This window comes from Conger conger, chromosome 1 (assembly GCF_963514075.1).
Source record: "Conger conger chromosome 1, fConCon1.1, whole genome shotgun sequence".
In the NCBI taxonomy this organism is placed as follows: domain Eukaryota; kingdom Metazoa; phylum Chordata; class Actinopteri; order Anguilliformes; family Congridae; genus Conger; species Conger conger.
In genome coordinates, this window is record NC_083760.1 from 56,195,085 (window position 1) to 56,215,583 (window position 20,499).

Sequence of the window (20,499 nt, forward strand, 5' to 3'; positions counted from 1 at the left end):
TTGCTTGAATCATTATTTAAAAAATGTTACCTTGAAAACACACCTTACCAAAAAGTGTAACCTTGGTTGTTTCACGTATTGGGTTTCCAAAGCATTTGGCCTTACAAAATCTTGTTAAAGAAAGTTGGGAAAGAGGATTGTGTTTTTTGACTGTTTCGTTCATTTCTGGGATGCATGTGTTATTTTTATAGCTTCAAGGGGAATTCTGTGCAGTTTGTGGTCATAAATATGATTCAATTAAATTCAGAAGACTCCCAGTCAATGCTGGCTGTGCACAGCCACTCTGTTAATGTGAAATATGAGGTCTACCGCATTTCTGACTGAAATTCAAATGACATTTTCCACTGACTATTCCAGCTATACATTGCCAGGGTAACTATCTTCACAAAACAGAGTGTGAAAAACATCTCTGTCTGCTCAGTAGGCATTCTGTACGAGTGTCTCTGGCTTGCTGAAGCAAAGATGTTAGACAGTTGCAGGTGGAAGCCAGTGGGAGTAGTGAGCTGATTTCAGCAGTATTTTCAGAAGTGCAGTGTGCAGTTCCCATCACTGTACTGGCTCAGGAGAGGATGTACATCTTATTGTCCATTTAGCTTTATTTCGGCGACGCAACATCATCATTTTGAATCAAAAGGGGGGTACACATATTGCAAGAAAGCAACCATGTGTTTATTATGTATATTTCAAACAAATTTTATTTCATGGCAACAAAAGCAAAACTGCATTGAATAACAAGAGGGCACTATATTTTTTATTCATGAATTATTCCTGGAAGAAATATCACTGGGAAATGAGAGTAACTGAATTGAAAGATTTATTTCATATTAGAAATGAAAGTAGCTTTTATAATTAATTTTACAGTCTCCTCCAAACTAAAGTTGAATTTTTTTTTTCTAGACAAGTAGGTCATGAAGGGGACACTAAAAAAGCTGAATAAAAACAGACAGGTAATATAATGGAGCTAAATGTTTACAATCTTCTTTTATATTTCCTTGAATACACTGGTGATTACGGGGCCTATCGCTGCACTACAAAGTCGTGCTCAGACGTTTGTTTCTTTCTCTGCTGACTTATTTGCTCCATTCCAGAGACCAGTAACTGTCTCCACGACACCCGTTTCCCTGGAGGCCAGGACAATAGGACTCGTCTGACCAATAGGATCCGTGATTTGTGAGAACGCTGAGCTGTAAATGGAAGCCATAATTCTGCTCCCACATTCTGCCCAGCGGAGGGACTGAAAGAGCCAATCCTGGCCACAAGCCGTGAGCCCCAATCCTCCCTGTGCCAGCCGGCATAGTCCCACAGGCTCAGAGATAACTGAATTACTAACTTCACCAATACAGGAGCTGTCAGCTGGCAGTGCCCAGCTCATCCTGCCGGGATGTTGTAGCAATGAGACGGGCCTGCAACTGAAAGAATGGAATAGTTCCAGATAAGACGACACCATCTTGGGTTATCATTTGCCAGCAGTTACTCTTGGGCGCTCCAAAAATCAAATGGGGGAAAAAGACAAAATGGGGAATAAAGTAGTAGTAGCTTATATGCTTATCCCTTCACCGAGAAAACAGGTAGTGTTGTATAACCACAGAGCACAAAGGAACCTCCAGTGTCCTACAGTGTGACTGTCATAGGGACTCCACTGTGTGTGGTCGTGTTCACACACAGCAGCACCATCCTGCCAGGCGTCCCTCCACACCCTGCTGCATCTGTCCACAACGCAGGAGGAGCGCCCCCTGGAGCCCACAGCTGGGGTGACGTCAGTGTGGGACGTTGTGGGGCCGTGGGGACAGAACAGAGCGCTGGCTGCGTCTGCTGCCCTCTGACTTCACACTGTGCCTGGAGGAACCTGGGAGAGAACATCAGAGAGGACACATTCTTTAAAATACGTCTGTGAATTTGAGCATAAAAGTCTAAAACAACAAAGGTAGGAAACTGCATGAATGCAAAGTGTTTTACAGTGCAGGCTCACATTGACATGCGCATTCCGGCATGCACACAACTATGCACACACACACAGCACACACACTCACTATGTGCACACAGGCACACACTGAAAACTTGCATACAAACATACTTGCAAAAATGAATTCACTCATACACACATAACATGTACATGTACTGTATTTACAGACAGGAACAGGGACACACTCGCTCTCACACATACACAGTCCTGCTCTTGTGGACACCCATGAGTCTGAGTAGCTTTGCTGGAGAGAGATGATGACCTCCACATGTCCTTCAGGAAATCTCACCCCCCTTCCCATTAAAAAGACATTTATGTCCTGTCTTATTTACACTGCAGTGTCAAGTTACCACTAATGTGTGACGCTGCATTTACACCCAATAGACAATCCCTACCTGCTGGCAGGCTGTGTAGCCAGGAAGATAGTGGTTTGGAAAGATAAGACAAGGCTTGATTAACTGACAAGATACAGTTAATCCGCCAGATTAGTAGCACATTACTGGTCTGAACCCCAGACACTAAAGTAATGAGCCAGACAAGCAAGGCTGCCACATGAGCAGCACCACACTGAGACGCCTCTCATTAGACTGATGGTGGAACGGAAACGCTCCTTCCTGTTCTTACTCCAACCTTGGAGCCTTTAAGGGCCAGATAGTTTTCAAATGACTTTTTAATGAGCCTGTTAATCTGAGGCTTGGAATCCCTGAAAGTGTACAAATAGTACTGCGTTTGGCTGACAGAAAGGCGGCTTAACAATGTCTTCATTCCAAAGGATGACTAGAGACCTCAAGTAATTAATGACAGACTCAGCGTGGAACTACATGACCCTACCAGGTATATGTATACTAGTATCTTAAAATGCGCTGCCTACACATACACAAAAAGAAAAAAAAAGAAAAAATTCTGTTACTATGTTGCACCCAACATTTCAGAACAACACATACAGTGACAGCAGGACCAGGCTGTTCAGACCATTTGTGCTCATCGTTGCTCTACAGTCTAACCAACACTGCATCAAGCCTGGGCTTGAATGCTATTCTGGAAGTCTGTGGTAAATGAAATGTGTTGGTGTATTCTGCCTAGTCTGAGTGTGTACGCATATTCATGTATGTGTAGTGTCTGCGCTTGTGTGTGAACACGATCGTGCTGGGTTACCTGCTCCTGAGGACGGGGAGGGGGAGGGGCCCCCCCTGTCCAGCTGAGTGTGACTCTGCAGCAGAGCCTGCTCCTGTTCCAGGGCACTTATGTACTTGGAGTAAGACCAGGACACCTGAGGATACGCACCAGTGTTACAGCACAGTGACACAAATGCCTCGGGCGTCCTGAGGTTATCGCCCATGATTACGCATCCAACTGAAAGGTCTTTTGAAATGCTGCCTTTTTCAATTCTGAATTAGTATCAGAGCTGGGTCAAATACATGTACATAATTCAAATGCTTCACTATGCTTTACTAAACTTGTCTAGTTTATTTGAACCTATGAAATACTCTCTAAAAATGCAAACCCAGCCTTCTGGTCCTCTTGGTTGGCTCAATTCCACCAAGCAAGATCAATCGATCAATTGAAGTGTTTGAATCCAGAACAATTACACATTTGAGCCAGGTCAGATTAGTATGAACCTATAAACTGGTGAGTGTTTGTGAGTGTTTGATTTTCTGCTGTGTGTGTGAGCGGAGCTGCTTGCCAGTGGAGGAGGGTATGCTGGTACTCCATTCTCTCTGCCCGGCTCTCCTTCCTGACTCCCTCCAAACACGCTGCCCCCGTCTTCAAACAGCCCGTCCGCAAGACTGCTCTTCTGCTTCTCCGCTTCCTCCTGCCCACCAGCACAGAGTACACACGTCTCTCAGCATCCACCGTGACCGGGAGTGGCCGTCAGAGGTCAGTGCAGACGTGGGCTTTGTCAATGTCATGACAAAACTTGGTACATTCATGTATTGCCATTTTTTAGTTAGGACGATGCCATTAGGAATAGAGTAGTAGGATAGTTCTAATTAGTGCTGGAGCAGGCAAAGCATTTGCAGGAAATGGATTCCAAAAAACGTCTCATCGCCAACCAACTTTTCACAGGCCAGCACAAAAATTGATTTCAGAATTCTGTTAATTTTTTTTTTCTCAAAAATAGTAAATACAAGTAAAATGATCGACTGTGGCAAATATTTGTTTTGATCAGATTTGCAACATTTGTTGTTTTTACAAGTTACAAGTGTCATAAAATTCTGAATGGCAAAAGTTTATTGGGCTGTTATTGTGAGTTGGCATATTACAGTATAGCAAAAAGATGTGCAAGTGAATTAGTGAAAAACACAAATTTAGAAATTCCATAGGCTATCGCGATCACTGGATATATCAGAGAGATCCGGACAGACAGAAAGGTTTTCCAGACTGGGGCCCAGATGACCTGCCTGCGCTCTCCTTTCTTCCTCTCTCCTCCGACGCAGGAGTTTCTCCCTCTGTTTCTCCTTCCTGCCCTCCAGCATGGACAGGACGTGCTCCTCACCCACATTAGTCCTGAAGGAGAGGAACTCCGGCCACAGCTTAAACAGCTGGTTGAACACGGTCATCTGCACGTGTACACATACACACAAACAAACAGACACACATACAAAGAAATTCAGAAAAGGCCACAGGGATTCATGCTAATTTTGGCAAGGTTTTTAATAAGGGACTCCCAATTCCCTGCCATCCAGCATTGCAGCCATTTTGAGCTCTGAGATTCATTTTTCTTTTAATGCAGAAATTATGAACATGAGTTCATATTCAATATTGTTATACTTAGTGAGTGTGCCTTTTGTATGTCCTGTTGAAAGGTAACCTTCAAGTATAATACACGCCAATTCATGGATGGCCAGTCCTGGTCCTGAGAGCCACAGGGTCTGCTGGCTGTTTTCACCTTAAACAATTTAGACCCAAGAACCCAGAGGAGGTGTGCTGCCTTCATTTTAATAAAGTGCGTGTGCAACAATGGAATTGAGGAAACCCTTGCAGATGTCTAGGACCAGGGTTGGCATAAATGATGGTAAGCTCCAGTAAGGGTATCTGCTAAATGAACGTCTGTTTTTTGGAAACAAGAAGACCTGCGCTTCTCTGAAGACATAAGGTCCCAGCTCCCTCCTCCTCTCCAGAATGTCCCGGGCCTGCTCTGCGGGGATGTCTATCTGCAGGGCGGGGGGGATGGGCGAGTTGATGAAGGAGTTTGTGATGAGGATGACCTTCTGCTGGATGGTGGCCTCGTCGCAGTGCGAGTGGAACAGGTTCTGGGGACAGGAAGGAAAGCTGGTGAATAAGTCACTGTGGTCTCAGTGGAGAGATCTTCCTAGCCAGCTCCTCCTCAACCCAATCAGGACAGCAAGGCTATAAGGGGCCTTGTGGTTATACATCTGTGGTTCAGTCAGTGTGGACACTCACTGCAAGTGCTGGCAGCCCAATTAAGTCTTAAGTCAGGTACTCATCTCCTCTGATAGCTTCTACCTCTCCTGCAGCAAGCTGTGTGCTTTTTAGTGAGGGAAATAGTAGGCTTGCATGTAACTCTATTAGAGGTGAACCAATGCTTCAGTGGCTGTGCTCCCTGCACTGGTGGGGGTGGCACTGATATGTGAGAATAGTTAAATTAATTATCCTTAAAGCTGTTTCTTTAATGCCTTGTGCTGCAAGGGAAATATCACAGGTTAGATTGCTTCCTTGGTGTTAAAGCTGTGTTCGAGTGTCTATGTTGGAGATGATCCATAGAAGGTCAAGGTGTAAAAACTGGATATCTGGATACTGTGGTATCTGAGACATCTCACCTTGTACCTCTGGACCTCCAGCCAGAAGAGCACTCCATTCTCCAGGAAGTCCCCCTTCAGAGATACGTAGCGCTGGAACTGGTGGCAGGTGACTGGGTTCAGCAGGGCCCTTCGGAAGGCCAGGATCTCCTTGGACGAGGTCATCCAGGTGCCATCCACGTGCTGCCGGCAAGGACGAGGGTTTCTGTGCATCAGTCCATCCGTTTGGAAAAGGAAGTTTTTAAAAAGCCAAACCTGTCCCAGGTACTTCTATACTAACCTTCCACACCTCCCTCTTCTTTCGGTGACGGAGGAAGAGCTGGTCCTCCACCACGTCGTCGACCTGGGACTGAGCACAGCAGCGGAAAAACACTGGCACTCAATACTGCAGAACACTAATGCACTGAACACTGTGAGGATCTATACAGCTCAGAACGCTACAACACTGGGCAACAGGACACTGAAAGGCACCGAAGGCACCGAAAGGAACAAAACAACCTAGAGCACTGCCTCAGAAATAGTATAAATAGCAATTCAGTTCAGTTAAAATATCCTTATTTATTCCACATGAAGCAATTTAAGAATTAAATTACAGCTAAATTGTTATTTACAGAATACAGAAGTAATGGAAAAACCAAACCTAAACACTACAATGCAGGAAAAACAGTAATGGAATACAGCAACACTGAACAACCAAAACACCCCAAACACCAGGAATGAACACAGAAGTACTGAGCAACATGGCACAGAGAATACCCTGAAAATGCACTGCATATCTGAAAATGTCAAAAAACCTCAGCGAAGAACAGTACTGAACACTCATACCCAACACTGCAGGAGTCCTTCAGCCCGATATCCCTGGTCTCACAGTCTATCTCTGCACCTCTACAGAGCCAGTGGTGAAACACTAAACTGTGCTAGTGTCCCATTACCTAGGCTCTGGTTATGTGCGGTCAACTTGATACTATAATTAGGGACACATTAGGTACTGATGGTCAACTAAGCAATTATAATGAATAAAAATGACAGTAATTGATGTTAACAGTTAACAGTATCTGGCAATTTGTTGGCTGCAACATCCTTTAGTGTGTGCTTGTTAATGCATCTCATCATGCAGTTTCCATCACTCTGCACGGCTCGCTGTGGCCAACCAGAGTACCCCAAGTACTCACCTTGCCTCGTGCTGACCAAACACGCTTCCACTTTGCCTTATAATATAATATAATACAATGCCCACCTCACCTCAAGTTTTTACTTTTTGGCACTAGCCACCTCTCCTCATACTTTTTGGGAATTGCTCTTTTTGTGCTTTGAGGACAATGACCACCTGACCGTGTGCATTGGTGCCTATGCTGTACCAGACCATAGTGCTCTACATGCAGTAGAGTCATGTTAGCGGTGCCAGTTTCCCAGCCCTCTTGCAGCAGACTGACCTTCACTTTCTGCCTCTCAGCGAACTCGGGCATGGCCAGGAAGAGGGGCAGCCACTTCTTCTCAATGCGCCGCTTGACGTGGTTCTGTACCTCCTCCGCCAGTGCAGCGCCCAAGAGGCGGCAGTGGAGGATCCGCCCCCAGCCGCCCCCCAGACGAATCACCTGCAGATACACGTACGCAGGAACCAATCACAACAGCCCAAACACACCCCCATGCCCCAACACACATTACAGAGACCCTTAGACCCCATTAAACCTCCCTCCACTTACACTCCCCATGCACAGACTACAGAGTAATATCAAGGCTAAAATCGTGAAGAGTACTGCCAAGTCTTGTGCCTGCTTAAAATTAAATCATACCGCAGCCTTTACTTGTGTAGTGAGTTATGCTCTACAAGCTACAATCGCTCCATTGAACACTCTCTGAAGCTCCAGTGGATATTCATTTCCCAGTCTAAACCCAAGTAGCAGCACCTTTCAGGAGGTCTGCTAAACTACCAACCTTCAGTGATGAACAACCCTCCAGAGACATGCGCGGATAATTAGGTGTGATGTACAAGGTGAGGTAAATAAGCCTGAGGGCCGTGATAGCGTGTACCAGGCTACGAGGGCTCTGAGGACACCAGAGCGGCCCCGGGCCCCTTGAAGAGCTCCGCGCGGCTGAGGATCTGGATCTGGCTGTGATTTCATCCCCGCCGGCGATGAGAAACAGCCTGGCGGCCGGGGAGCGGTGCGAGATCAAAGCCCGGCTCGGCCCCGCGGCTCTGACTGAGAGCCAAGGCCGTAAACCTGTCAGTCTGCGCAGATCCCCCGATGCACGGGGCAACTCCCTCTCAGACGTCTAATGGAGTCCCGGCTGTTTTTCCAGCGTTGCAGCTGAACCTTTTAAATGTGATCCTTTAATTCGCAGGGCCTATCCCGAACGCGAGCGTGTCAGAGCTGTCAGCGGCAGGCACAAAGCGTCTCTACCTCTTCCTGCTGCTCCCGGCTGGCCGGACTGTTGGGCCCGAAGAAGTACTTCCTGCTGATGTATCTGCTCCTGATGTCCTTGGACCTCTCCTCCCGCTCGGCCCTGTCCTTCTGAGGCAGCCTCTTATACTGCTCAATGTCCAGCCAGCACATCAGATCCATGCTGTAGGGGGCACACACACATATACACACATATATACACACATACACACACGCCAACACACACACACACGCGCGCACACACACACATACACACATACACACGCGCGCACACACACACATACACACACACACACGGACACATGCGTACACACACACATATACATACAAACACACGCACATGCACACAAACATATGCACACATTTGCACACACACACACACATGCAGACACATACATGCACTCACACACAAACATGCAGACACACATGCACATGTACATGCACACACAGACACACATACATGCACACACACGCACATATGCAGATACACACACACATGCAGACACAGGCACACGCACACACACAGAGGAATGAGTGCACAAGTGTGCAGTACACATACATGCACACACAAGCACACACAGGCAAGCACACATGAACACACTGACATTTAGTAGTTAGTAGTAGCTACAGAGTATGCACTTGCAAGTGAAACAGGTGAAGAATGGTGATGCTGACCTGGCAAAATGTTCCTCCAGGAAGGAGTGGAAATGCTGCAGCTCCAAGCGGTGGCGCAGCACCGACCCCAGGCGGTAGCTACGGAACTGTTCTGGAACCTGTGCCCACAAGTCAGGCTCGGTGGGGACCTCTGGTGGCGGAGGAGGGGGTCTGCGCTCTGGTACACACTAAACGGACAGTAAGACAAGACAGCTATGCAGTGCAGTGCCAGGATGCTCAAAGTGTGCAATTCCTCTAAGGAGTAGGGATTTTGGAAAACACCTGGGGCTAGATACAGGGGAAAATATATACAAGCTGTAAGTGTAGGCAAGGTGAAGGTCCCAAAATAAATAAAGGTCCTTCTTAACAAATATGTTAAGCTCGGCTCTCTGAGATTACCTCGTTCAGTCTACGCAGTAACTTCCTGTGCAGGACCTGCAGCTTCCTGTAGTGTGTAGTTTGTATGCGACGAGTGTCATCCCATAAATCCACCTGAGGACACAGAACACACCGGCTGTCTATGTGCAGTCTGACAGCTCCACGTTATATGTGAAACAGACATGCAATGACAGTTATTATGTTTTAATGTTTTTACACCCTTAGGTTTGGATTCTCCACCCATTTGATCCACATCATTGGGTGTGTAACTACACTGAGAACAAGAATATACAACTCATATTTTCTTTCGGTTCTGTTTCTGAATATCTTGAATTAGCATTTTCCAAGAGCATTCACGTGTGTCCACGTACAAATTCAACGCAAAGCACAAAGCAAACACATGGAATTAAAACTCTCCCTGTGATCTGGTGGGGGTGTACTGTGGATGGAGTGTGTAAGGGGGCAGGTATATAACACACACCTTCTCATAGGTAGCCCTGTCCCTTGCGGTCATCATCGTCCAGGGGTCAAACAGCAGAGTTAGAACGTGCTCCTCCGCCAGGTCAAATAGTTCCTCAAAGGGCGGAGTGAGACAGGCCTGCACCTCCCGTCTGCTCTCTTCATCCACCCCAACCGTCATCCTCGCACCCGGACTCAGGTACACAGAGTACAGGAGCTGAGAAGGGTCAAAATGCACACAATCATGAGGACTTCATTTTATACTCTTGCTAAACAGCCTGGGGCACCAAGGCTGCTAGTGACTGATAGTTTCTCTGCAGCATCAGGTAGGATTGACAGGCCTTTCATTGCTGAGATAAAAGGTGCTATATAAATGCAATCCTATTATGCATAGTACTCTGAAGATTGACAAATGTGCACCTACATAGACTTGGTCACTTTTTTAAGCATTGTTTAAGCTTCTTTACGTCTTCATCAGAACTTCTAAAATGATATGCCTGTATGGATTAGGGCAATGGAAATTTGCAGCCCCCACCTATATGACATTGTAAAGGCCCACAGACATCAGTGTTCTCTTCCTGGTTTTGGTATCTAAAACGCCCACAAAATGTTCACAAAGAGCAGTGAGTAACCCTGCCCCCAGAGCCCAATTCCTCCTGCCGCTTCGCCACCTGTGGTCAGCTCTCTGTGTTAACGTCATCCGATAATTATACAAAAACATACGTCATGTCATGTGGGAAATCATTCTACAAACAGCTCTGAAAAATAGTAGTTAGACCCTAAAATATGCATACTTCTACCAAAATGGCAATTATTTTACTTGGATCAGTATGGAACACAAAACGAAAGCTCTAGGAAGATATGAAAAGCTCAAGAACACAAAAAATATGCGTGTGGGGCTTTAATGTATGTGTACAAAATACAGACTCTAACATGGACAAATACTTATAAGCAATGACAGATTTGCATATGTTTCACGCTCTGTAATTTCTGTGAACTGTTTTTACAAGCTCCAGGCCTGGGCTCTGGAGGGGTACACAGAGACCCCATGGCACGAGATATAAGACTGGTGAAGAGGGGCTCCTCTTCGTGCTCACTGTGCCAGGTCCGTTTCTCATGCAAACGGACCATTAAACACTATACAAAGATTTAATGACTGTCTCTCTCTCATACTCCCTCTCTCACACTCCTGCTTTCTCTCTGTTCTATTTGGACTGGACGGCACTAGTGTTTCTATGTTTTCGTGAACAGTCTTGCATTTATAGACGCAAGTTATGTCTCTCTGGCTGCCAGATGCCTGGTCTTGTGCCCAGTGCACACATGTGCCTTCTGACAGCCATCCGCAAACGCCTGCAGCCTGGTTCGACAGGACTGTCCATCTGTGACACCCCCTCACAAGCTGATTAGTCTCCTACCCTTCACCAAACCACCCCGCTCCACCTCGTCTCAGCCCCAGATGCTGTTTCTCTCAAGCGTCTGGAGAGGAAAGGCATGGTTTGTGAAATTGCTGAAAACCTGCACTGGCTCTAGAAAGTTTGGTCACACTTCACAATAAGGTTCAATTGGCATTAGCTAATTTAGTAGATGTACATTAATTAAGCATGCAATTAACTTAACATATTAGTTAATGTATGTTAACTACTAACGTATTAGTTAAATGAATATTTATATATTAGAAAACCATAGGATACACCTATTATTAGATAGTAACCATTAACAAATACAATAACTGTTTTTTTCATTCCAATATGAATTGGCACTAACTAATCGAGTTGTTAACATGAATTAATGAAATACAAAAACATTAACAAAGCTGTACTTATTAACTGCTCAGTAATTAGTTAACAACTACATTAGTTTATGCCAATGAATGTAACCTCATTGTATCTTAATTGTTTTACCCAGTGTTTAGTTATAGGTGCCTGGATGGACCAGCCACCTCCAATTATGTCCCTGCCTACATGGGGTCATGATTCACCAGAGATAGTAACGGGCCACTCGTTTATTAAAGAAGCACATTCCCTGAAGTTGGGTGGACTGACATCACAGAGTGCCAGCTTGTTTTGGCTCATAGTATAGGCCTGAAAGCTTATGAGCCTCATAGCTAAGGCTCTGGTCCACCTGGCTCACCTGAGCCTGCTGCTGCACTCTGTAGGGATCCAGCCCATTCTGGTAGAACAGCCGGTGGTAGTCCTGTAGCTCAGTCCAGAAGTGTATGCTGTTTGCCCACAGCTGTGGGGGAAAGAGGGAGAGATTCTGCTGTGGAGTGGGTCTGAGGTGTAGTGGCTTTATTTACATTTTGTACCTTCAGTTACATAGATTAGATTTGCTGCTTACTATGAATTTCTCCCTTAAAGTAGGTCAGCCTATCAATGATGAACTTGTTTTTGCTGACAGATGGCCCTGTTAGTGATACAGAGCTTCCAATTTAGCACATTTAAACTAGTGCAGCTGCTCATAACTGAAACAAGGGAACTGCACTGTGGTTTGTGTGTTACAGGGTTTGATGGTCTCTGGTTTGTGTGTTACAGAGTTTGATGGTCTCTGGTTTGTGTGTTACAGATTTTGATGGCCTCTGATTTGTGTGTTACAGGGTATAATGGTTCTTGGTTTGTGTGTTACAGGGAATGTTTGTACCTAGTTCATGCCTTACAGAGTTTGATGGTACCTGGTTCCTAGAGCTCTCACAGAAATGGGTGAAACAGAGGCCTGATCTCATCTCTGACTGCAGGGCCTGCAGCATTCGCTCCATCCTTCTTCCACCAAGAAATGGACTGCAGCTGCCATCAGACTAAGACCCACACAAACACCATGTACAGCATCCCCACACCATACAGTATGCAGACACAGCCTAACACACAATTTACACACACAAATGCACATAAACATTCAAACACATACACGATCATATTCACCCACATACAATCACAGAAATAAAAGTAACAGTTAAAGTATGGATTTTCATAAGATCTGGAATACGAGGCCTGTATATAAACTAACCATCAGCTGTTTGGTGAGAGGTGGTGTCCTGGTGAAAGAAAGAGAGAGGGGGCTGAGAGAGGACTTTTGGTTGGCTGACTGGGACCTGGTCCTGGAAGCCCAGTGCATTGTGGGAACACTTCTGGAGGAAACAGGATGCAGATTCTCCCAGAGTGGCTTCGGACAGCTGCTCCCTGCTCTATGTGTGTGGGGTCCAACTGATGTTTGCTTAGAGTCCAGCATCTGGCCAACAAAGAAACAGAACCACCATTACTGACTTCTGATACAATATGTTTTTCATTGTTACATTTTTAATTTGGTACATCACTATATTGCTGTACTTTAATCATTTAAACATTACATGTAAAACAAAGGAATGGGCGTAATGATAAAAAAAATGTTTGAAAATGCTCAGATGAAATGCTAATTTTTGTTTTATATCTTTTTCTTTGCTTCTCAAACAAAAATTCTGGACACCAACAAAAGCTACTGGAGGAGAAATGTTGGTGCACAAGGTGTGTGCGTTTGTGTGTACCAGCTGAGTACCTGCTGGCTGCTGGAGCAGGTGAGGCGGGGGCTGCAGGAGGCTGGCCGCAGGGGCAGCAGGGTGACCGTACGGGGGCTTGGGTCGATGCCAGTGGGGGGCCTCAGCTGCCGATCTCTCCACAGCCTCAGACTGGCAGTAACACCCTCCTCACTCTGGGCTGTGCAGAACCGCGGCCACCTTCACAACAACACTGAAGTGACCTGGAGTACTGCATCATCATCATCATCATCATCATCATCATCATCATCATCATCACCATCATTATCATTATCATTATCATCACCATCATTATCATCATCATCACCATCATTATCATCATCATCATCATCACCATCATTATCATCACCATCATTATCATTATCATCATCATTATCATCCTCATCATCATCATCATCATCATCATCATCACCATCATCACCATCATCATCATCATCACCATCATTATCACCATCATTATCATTATCATTATCATCATCACCATCATTATCATTATCATCATCATCATCATCATCATCATCACCATCATCATCATCATCATCATCATCATCATCATCATCATCCAGTCAGTACAAGAACAGATATATACTGTATACCCATTGGCCACTGCCTCATTGCTGTATATGTCTGTGTCAATCCTTTTTTTGTCGTGACAGGTCATCTGTTCTCTTTGTTAAAAGGCATGGCAGCTAAAGAGAAGGATGGTTGGCCTGGAAGGCGCAGTGGCACCGGCTATCACGGGACCCACACAGATATCGCTCTTTAACATTATTTATTTTTTACTGTAGCTACTTTACATTGCCTGTGTTATATAAAATCACTTTGTTATATCCTATTGATCAGTGCTGTGTGTTGTAACAGCAGAGGTGGAAAGTCCATGGGTCAGAAGGTAAAAGAGGACTTTAACTATCTGAATCTGGACATTCCAGCAGCCTGTTCTTCTCACCAGTACAGGAGCAGCACCTCTGTGATGCGGGGCTGGGTGAGGTGCAGTTTATCCTCCGTCCAGCAGGGGGTGCTGGCCAGACCCAGTCTGGATAAAACTTCTACAGTGAGTGCATAACGTCCACTACCCAGCAGGTACTGGCTCCTCATCTGAATCAGGTGCCTATGCCAGCGAGACAATCATGTCATAAAACAATTATTACTAAAAAAAAAAAACTTATACAAATAATACATAATAATAAAAATAATAATAAAAGGATGGGAAATTCAAATGAGAGTGTAACACAGGTTAAATAAAAATGCTCTTCAAATCCAGACTGATTCCAACTAATCTTGGAGGCCTAAAATAAATGAAGTCCAATAACTCCTCTGAGGTATTCAGGGTATGTGAAATTGAACATGTGATGTTGCTAGATTTAAATCAGCCAATTAAATCACACTTACAACAACAAACAGTAATTTCCTAGCAATATCTATGCTTTTTTCAAGAAAGTATGTACCGGTTTTTGCTGCTTTTGTTCTGATGAGATGGCAGACGCTCGATGTCCATCCAGAGATGGAACAGATTCACACCAGGCGTTCCCTGTAAAAAGCTCTTGAAATCTTGGAGTGCCATTTGGGTGCCATGGATACCACTCAGGCCCACTTCATCATCAATCTCCTCCGTCTCATCTCCCAGCTCTGAATCCTCGCTCTCCTCGGCCTTCTGAGCGCGCTCAGTAGCTGGAGGCCCATCGATGCGGGCTTCTGTGTGCGACCCTGCCGGTTGTCCCGGCTTAGCCTCCGTCTCCTGTGTCCGAGGGCTGCCCTTTGATCCTGACTCCCCCTGAGCAGACGGCGAGCCTGGCTCCAGCTCTGATACAGCGTTATCTAGCACCTGCCTCACCACGGAGCGAGCACAGTCTTCTAAATCACTCGCAGTGAGGGTATGGGGTGCTGACCTACTGCGCTGTGGTTCTGCAAACCTGGTCTCTTTAATGCGGACTACCCTAGCCTCGCGAAGGCTCTGGGACTGTTTCGTCCTCTTGCATTCTAGCAACAAGAAGGCAAGAGGTTGATCAGGAGTATGGCTGGAAAGGGGATCTTGTCCTCTGTGGCTATGACAACAATAGGCAGCCTTTTGTTTTTGTGTCCAAGACCCGTACTTAGGGACAGGTTGGCCCACAAGGGCAATATTATCAAGCATATAAAGTCAATATCAGCATTTGGTAGAGAAATATTTTTGCACATTTTGTACGTGGTTACACTTACCAACTGTGTCTTTTGGGCTGTCAGGGTCTCTGGAGGTTGGCGGTGTGGAGAAGAGGTCATTGGTGATGTCTGCAGTTGTAGGGCTGAGCGTGTCCTGACTGCTCACACTCAATGGCCGCACAGGTATCGTTATGGATTGGGTGCTAAGAGAACCCTGGCTTTGGTTGGTCAATGTTAACCAATCCCTGCTCTGTGTCGTAGAGCCCTGGAAGCAAAATGCTACAGTGAAAACATACTGATGAGATCTGACCTCAGTGAATGTGCTGTGTGCATGCTATATGTCACAGAACAGAGATGAAGGCATGCGGATTGGCAGGATTTGTAGCAAAAAATTAGGAATTTAATTTGCAGCTATTTTATTTATTTTGTTTTCCTTTACCAACATTTTTAGAAATCAGAATTGTCTTTGGAATGCCAAATTCTTCAGTGTCAAAAGCTATTTGAGCAACCCCAGTTAATTAGACCAGTAGAAGGACAAAAATAAGTCACACCACTTCACTGAACATGGTGCCAAAAACTGAAAGATTGAGAAAGGCAGTTCACCTGTATCCTCGGGAGAGTCTCATCGTCATTTTGCACCGGCACAGCCCAAGGGCGGTAGGTGGAGTCTACCTGCAATCTCCGTCCTAGGCAACTGCTGTCCACCTGAGACAACAACTTTGCTAGCCTGTGGGGGCAATGCCAAAACAAAACAAAAGCACCAGCAAGCAGCACCATTTAACTCTTATACTGCTAATATCACTGCTGATCCACACCACGCAAACATATTTCAGAATTAAAGAATTATTGGTACCCTTGATAAAAATGAGGAAAAAAGGATGCATATAATAAACAAGGATAATAATCTATATGTATATAGGAGGACTATATACTTTTAATACATGTACTTTCATATTTCAATGTTTTTAGTCAGTAATATCATTATTTCTGAAAAACAAAATTATTGGCACACCTAACAATACCCGCCCCCCCCTTTCTGATATCCCAATCCTCCTTGTCTAACCCAAAAAATAAAAATAAAAGTAAAAATTGCACTTATAATGACGACTATATGTTTAGAACAGCATTCCATGTGTATTTTCCTAGTTATGGATGTCATGCTTTGACTTGTGGTAGAACCTCTGCACTTGTAAATCGCTTTGGATTAAAAGCGTCTGCCAAATGACAAAAATGTAAATGTAAATGTATTGTAAATAAAATCTAAGTTAAATTGGCAATAACATTTTATTCAATTTAGTCAATCTCAGTCTAAAGGAACAATATTGTGTCATTCCATCACTTTTGACTAGAGTAGAAAAATGAGGTAACAAGCATGCAACATGTATTTGTCATCCATCATCAATGGAAAAGGCAAAGAACTGTCCATTCCAAAGAGACAGATGACCATCACAAATCTGTTAATGAATACAAGGGAAAAACATAAACGGTTAAACATACCACTTTGCACTGCCAGGACAATAATAAAATAATGTCAAACATATGGAATGGTAGCAAGCTTGCCAGGAAGAGGAGCCAAGTGCACGTTGTCCCCACAGATGGTGAGGAAGATGGTGAGGGAGGCCATAGATAATCCAAGGCTCCCGGTTCAAGATTGATTGCATGTTGGGGTCACCAAGTCTCAAAAAATAACCATAAACCGCCACCTCCATACCAACCAACTCTTTGGAAAGGTGGCACAAAGAAAGCCCTAACTGAGCACAATAAACAAAACCAAGCATCTTGAGTTTTCCAAAAGTCATTGGAATTATGACTGGAAGAGAGTGCTATGTTCAGATCAGATTTAAGATTTTTAAAAATGTAAGACTTTGGTTGATTCCATTTAACCAAAGAAATTGTATGCAGGTTTTCCTTGGAACATTTAGATTGGTGTAGAAACAAATGCAGTCAAATTATATGCTTGTCCCTTAAATGCTATTGTCTGAAAATGCTTTATGCATTTAATTGTCAATCCACAAAATAATTTCCAGTATTCCTACAGCACTAATCATTAGAAAGTTGTTAGCAACTGCAACTGGGCCATTACCTGTACTCAAAGTAGCAATCACTCCACAGAAATAAAGGGAGCCTCTCTCTCTTGATCCACTGGATCCCTTGTTCTCTGTCGAGACACTATGGCAGATACATTAGACAATGATTAGGCTCTGCTGGATTCCGTATAAGCTACTGATGAAAAGAAAATAGAAATTAAAAATCGTATAAATCATAATTATATAATAAACCAAATCATGCTGAATATCACAGTGGGAGCACAGTCTAAACAGTGATATGCATCACTGAATTTATAAACACTTGCGTGACATTAATAACCATGGTGGGATGACTATCAATGACAAAGGGTTTTATGATGCAGCTCTATCAGAATCTTGTAGCTAGGGAACTCAATATGAGGCTATTAAAAAAGCACAGGGCCCTTGCTATCTCAGTAACTAGTGACCCAGTGTCATTAGGAAATACACACATTGCCCATTTGCCAACAGATGACTTCGATGAATTGTGATGAAAATAGTTAAGCAGGTCAAATGTGACTTGGCCCCTCAGGTGTCAGCAGTGCGCTCCTACCAGGATGAGCATATACGTAACTGTAGCATGACACCACTTCTGTATTTACAGAACTGCCTTGTGAGGGTGTAATTACACACTTTGGAGGAGCCTATTTCCCTATTCATGTACAACAGTTTGTAATAATAGTACCTGAAAGGTACAGGAGGTGACAAAAGGAAAGACCAGCAGAATGGTAAATGGTTTGCATTTATATAGTGCCTTTATCCAAAGCGCTGTACAATTGATGCTTCTCATTCACCCATTCATACACACACTCACACACAAACGGCGATTGGCTGCCATGCAAGGCGCCGACCAGTTCGTCAGGAGCATTTGGGGGTTAGGTGTCTTGCTCAGGGACACTTCGACACAGCCCGGGCGGGGGATCGAACCGGCAACCCTCCGACTGCCAGACGACTGCTCTTACTGCCTGAGCTAATGTCACCCCAGAAGCTTGCATTGGGTTGCATTGATACTTTCAGGGAGTTTAAACTTAGTGATCAGGGTATTTACATTATAAATAACCATTGTGCAGTCAGGCCTGTGCAGTTTCCTACTGTGGTGATTTAAATGTATTGTGTGTCTGTACTATCAGTGAAAATACACAGTAGCATGATCTGGCAACTCATGTAAAAACAATGCCACCGTTCAAGCATATTCCTCAAAATCAATGTTACAGCACAGTGTAGCTGTATTTATTTTTTGGTTCAAGAAGCATTTCACAACATCTGTCTGAATAAATAAGGTCTTGTCCCCTCTTGGATAAACTTACCAGGACTGTGTAGCTGTTGTCAATCATAGGGCTGTATGAGAGCTCTGCTTCATTAAGGAGTTTTGATCTATATTCCAATATGGCTGATCTGATCTGCTGGGTCAAAGACTCAGCTGCTGCAGTCACCACCTCAAAGATTCCACTTTCTTTGTTATATCTTACAGCTTCATAAAATACCTATTGGCAAAAAAAAAAAAAAAAAGTCATTTTGTCAGCAAGTCATTGTCAGTTTCTTAAAGAATCATAAATGTTCTGCTCTAGGTGATATCTGATAAGCAAAACGCATATTAAGGTTTGTCAGCTTCATCTCAATCCAACCTAGACCATTTTGTATTTACTCAATCATTTGTGCACAACACAAAAGTAGTTGTAGCACTTACACGTGAAGCACATACACTTAAACTAGGAGAGGTAAAACAAGCCCAAATGTAATATGATTCTCTGATGCTAATCCACTCACAGGAAGACTCAAAAAGTCATTGAAATAGTGCACCAGTAGATCGTCTGTGGCCAGCTGCTCTTCCTGAACAGAAGGAAATCGATTTGATCAGTTTCAGGACTTATGCTACAACCTACCTCTCAGCTGAGTAAGAAAAGTCCTGATTTAAAGTCATTCAACAAATTATGCTTAACATTATAGGCTTGGTTAAAGGACGATGTATGTAGAAGTAGGACATGGACCTCCTTAAAACATCGTCTACTGCCCGTAAAACATATAGGCTAATGTTCGTTTCACAGATTCAATTAAACGAGAAATACTTACAAAATTGTCGTTTGATATATCTGGAGGTTCTATACAAATAAAAAAGAAACAATGTTTCAGAGGCTCACATGAGAAAGCAATGGATCACGGGCTTTAAAACAAGCGTGTTTATCTTAGAACTAATTTGAGTGGAGGCGTTATTCTCACCTGTGGTAACAATCTTCCCCAACATTTTCGTCAAACTTCATAACTTTTGCATTTAAAAACAGGTTTAAAGCAAGGTAAAATGCGTTAAGGGGTATGATTATGAACTGATCTCTTTTGAGGTTGGTCTAGATAAAGTTTTTTTCAAAGCCGTTCGTTGTCTCCAAGTTTGCCTTCTCAGGAATGTCAACGCAGTAAACCCAGCCGCTGAAGGTTGCTATGGAGGTGAACACAAACGCTTGAAGGGGAAACACTGACGTTTCGGCAAGCAACAGGAAAGGTGATGAGCGTTTGAGTGCTCTATTAAATCTAAATTAGGCAAGCTATATCAGATATAGCCTGTTATTCGATTTTGAAACAATCGTACTATAATTAACATTTATTAAGTGTTAATGCTTAGGCTATTTTGTTGACCAAAATAATATGAAATATTTAAATAAAGTAGCCTACAACCTATTATTTAAAAAATAAAATAGTTTCGTGGCTTTTTAGAACTCTAAAAGTCCACAGACAGTTAATCTGCTTCAAAAAAATTAAGCAGCCGTCTGTTAATCCAGCCTTATTGTAAAATATGAATATTAACTGATGTTTTTTTTCCGTAATGTTACAGATCGCTACATCGCTCTGCCAACCAATATCGAGTGTCACTGAACAATAGCTACTAGCCTATATTTAAAATACTTTTAATCAAATAGCCTAATAATCTTCTTCTTCTTTTTATTTTTATGATATATTTAATGAGAACAATCATGGGTGAGCCTATTATTATATATATTTTTTCTTTATGTATCACTAGATGACAGAGAACAAGATTAAAAAACAAAGTGAATGGGACTCATTGAAATTCTTACCTAATTAAAAGATTTTTTTTTAAACATAAGCCTATGCTACTAGGCCTACTATTCATGCCTTTTATACAGTCTATGATTCATGCCCATGCTCA

At 43.7% G+C, this 20,499-nt stretch overlaps 1 protein-coding gene across 1 annotated transcript; it reads right to left on the reverse strand.

Annotated features, from left to right (window-relative positions):
• Positions 1-1,182: 1,182 nt before the first annotated feature.
• On the reverse strand, positions 1,183-19,732 carry LOC133138242 (regulator of G-protein signaling 22). Its single transcript, XM_061256836.1, has 25 exons — positions 19,560-19,732; positions 19,413-19,441; positions 19,110-19,172; positions 18,650-18,826; positions 17,360-17,445; positions 15,880-16,003; positions 15,337-15,541; positions 14,586-15,117; positions 14,087-14,248; positions 13,143-13,320; positions 12,618-12,839; positions 12,286-12,408; positions 11,748-11,849; positions 9,640-9,834; positions 9,180-9,272; positions 8,802-8,968; positions 8,127-8,289; positions 7,158-7,319; positions 6,005-6,073; positions 5,746-5,907; positions 5,038-5,217; positions 4,366-4,524; positions 3,648-3,776; positions 3,119-3,233; positions 1,183-1,846 (listed from the first exon to the last, which is right to left on the reverse strand). Exons 1-25 carry the CDS (start codon positions 19,582-19,584, stop codon positions 1,758-1,760), a joined length of 3,711 nt encoding a protein of 1,236 aa, XP_061112820.1. The 5' UTR covers positions 19,585-19,732; the 3' UTR covers positions 1,183-1,757.
• Positions 19,733-20,499: the final 767 nt, after the last annotated feature.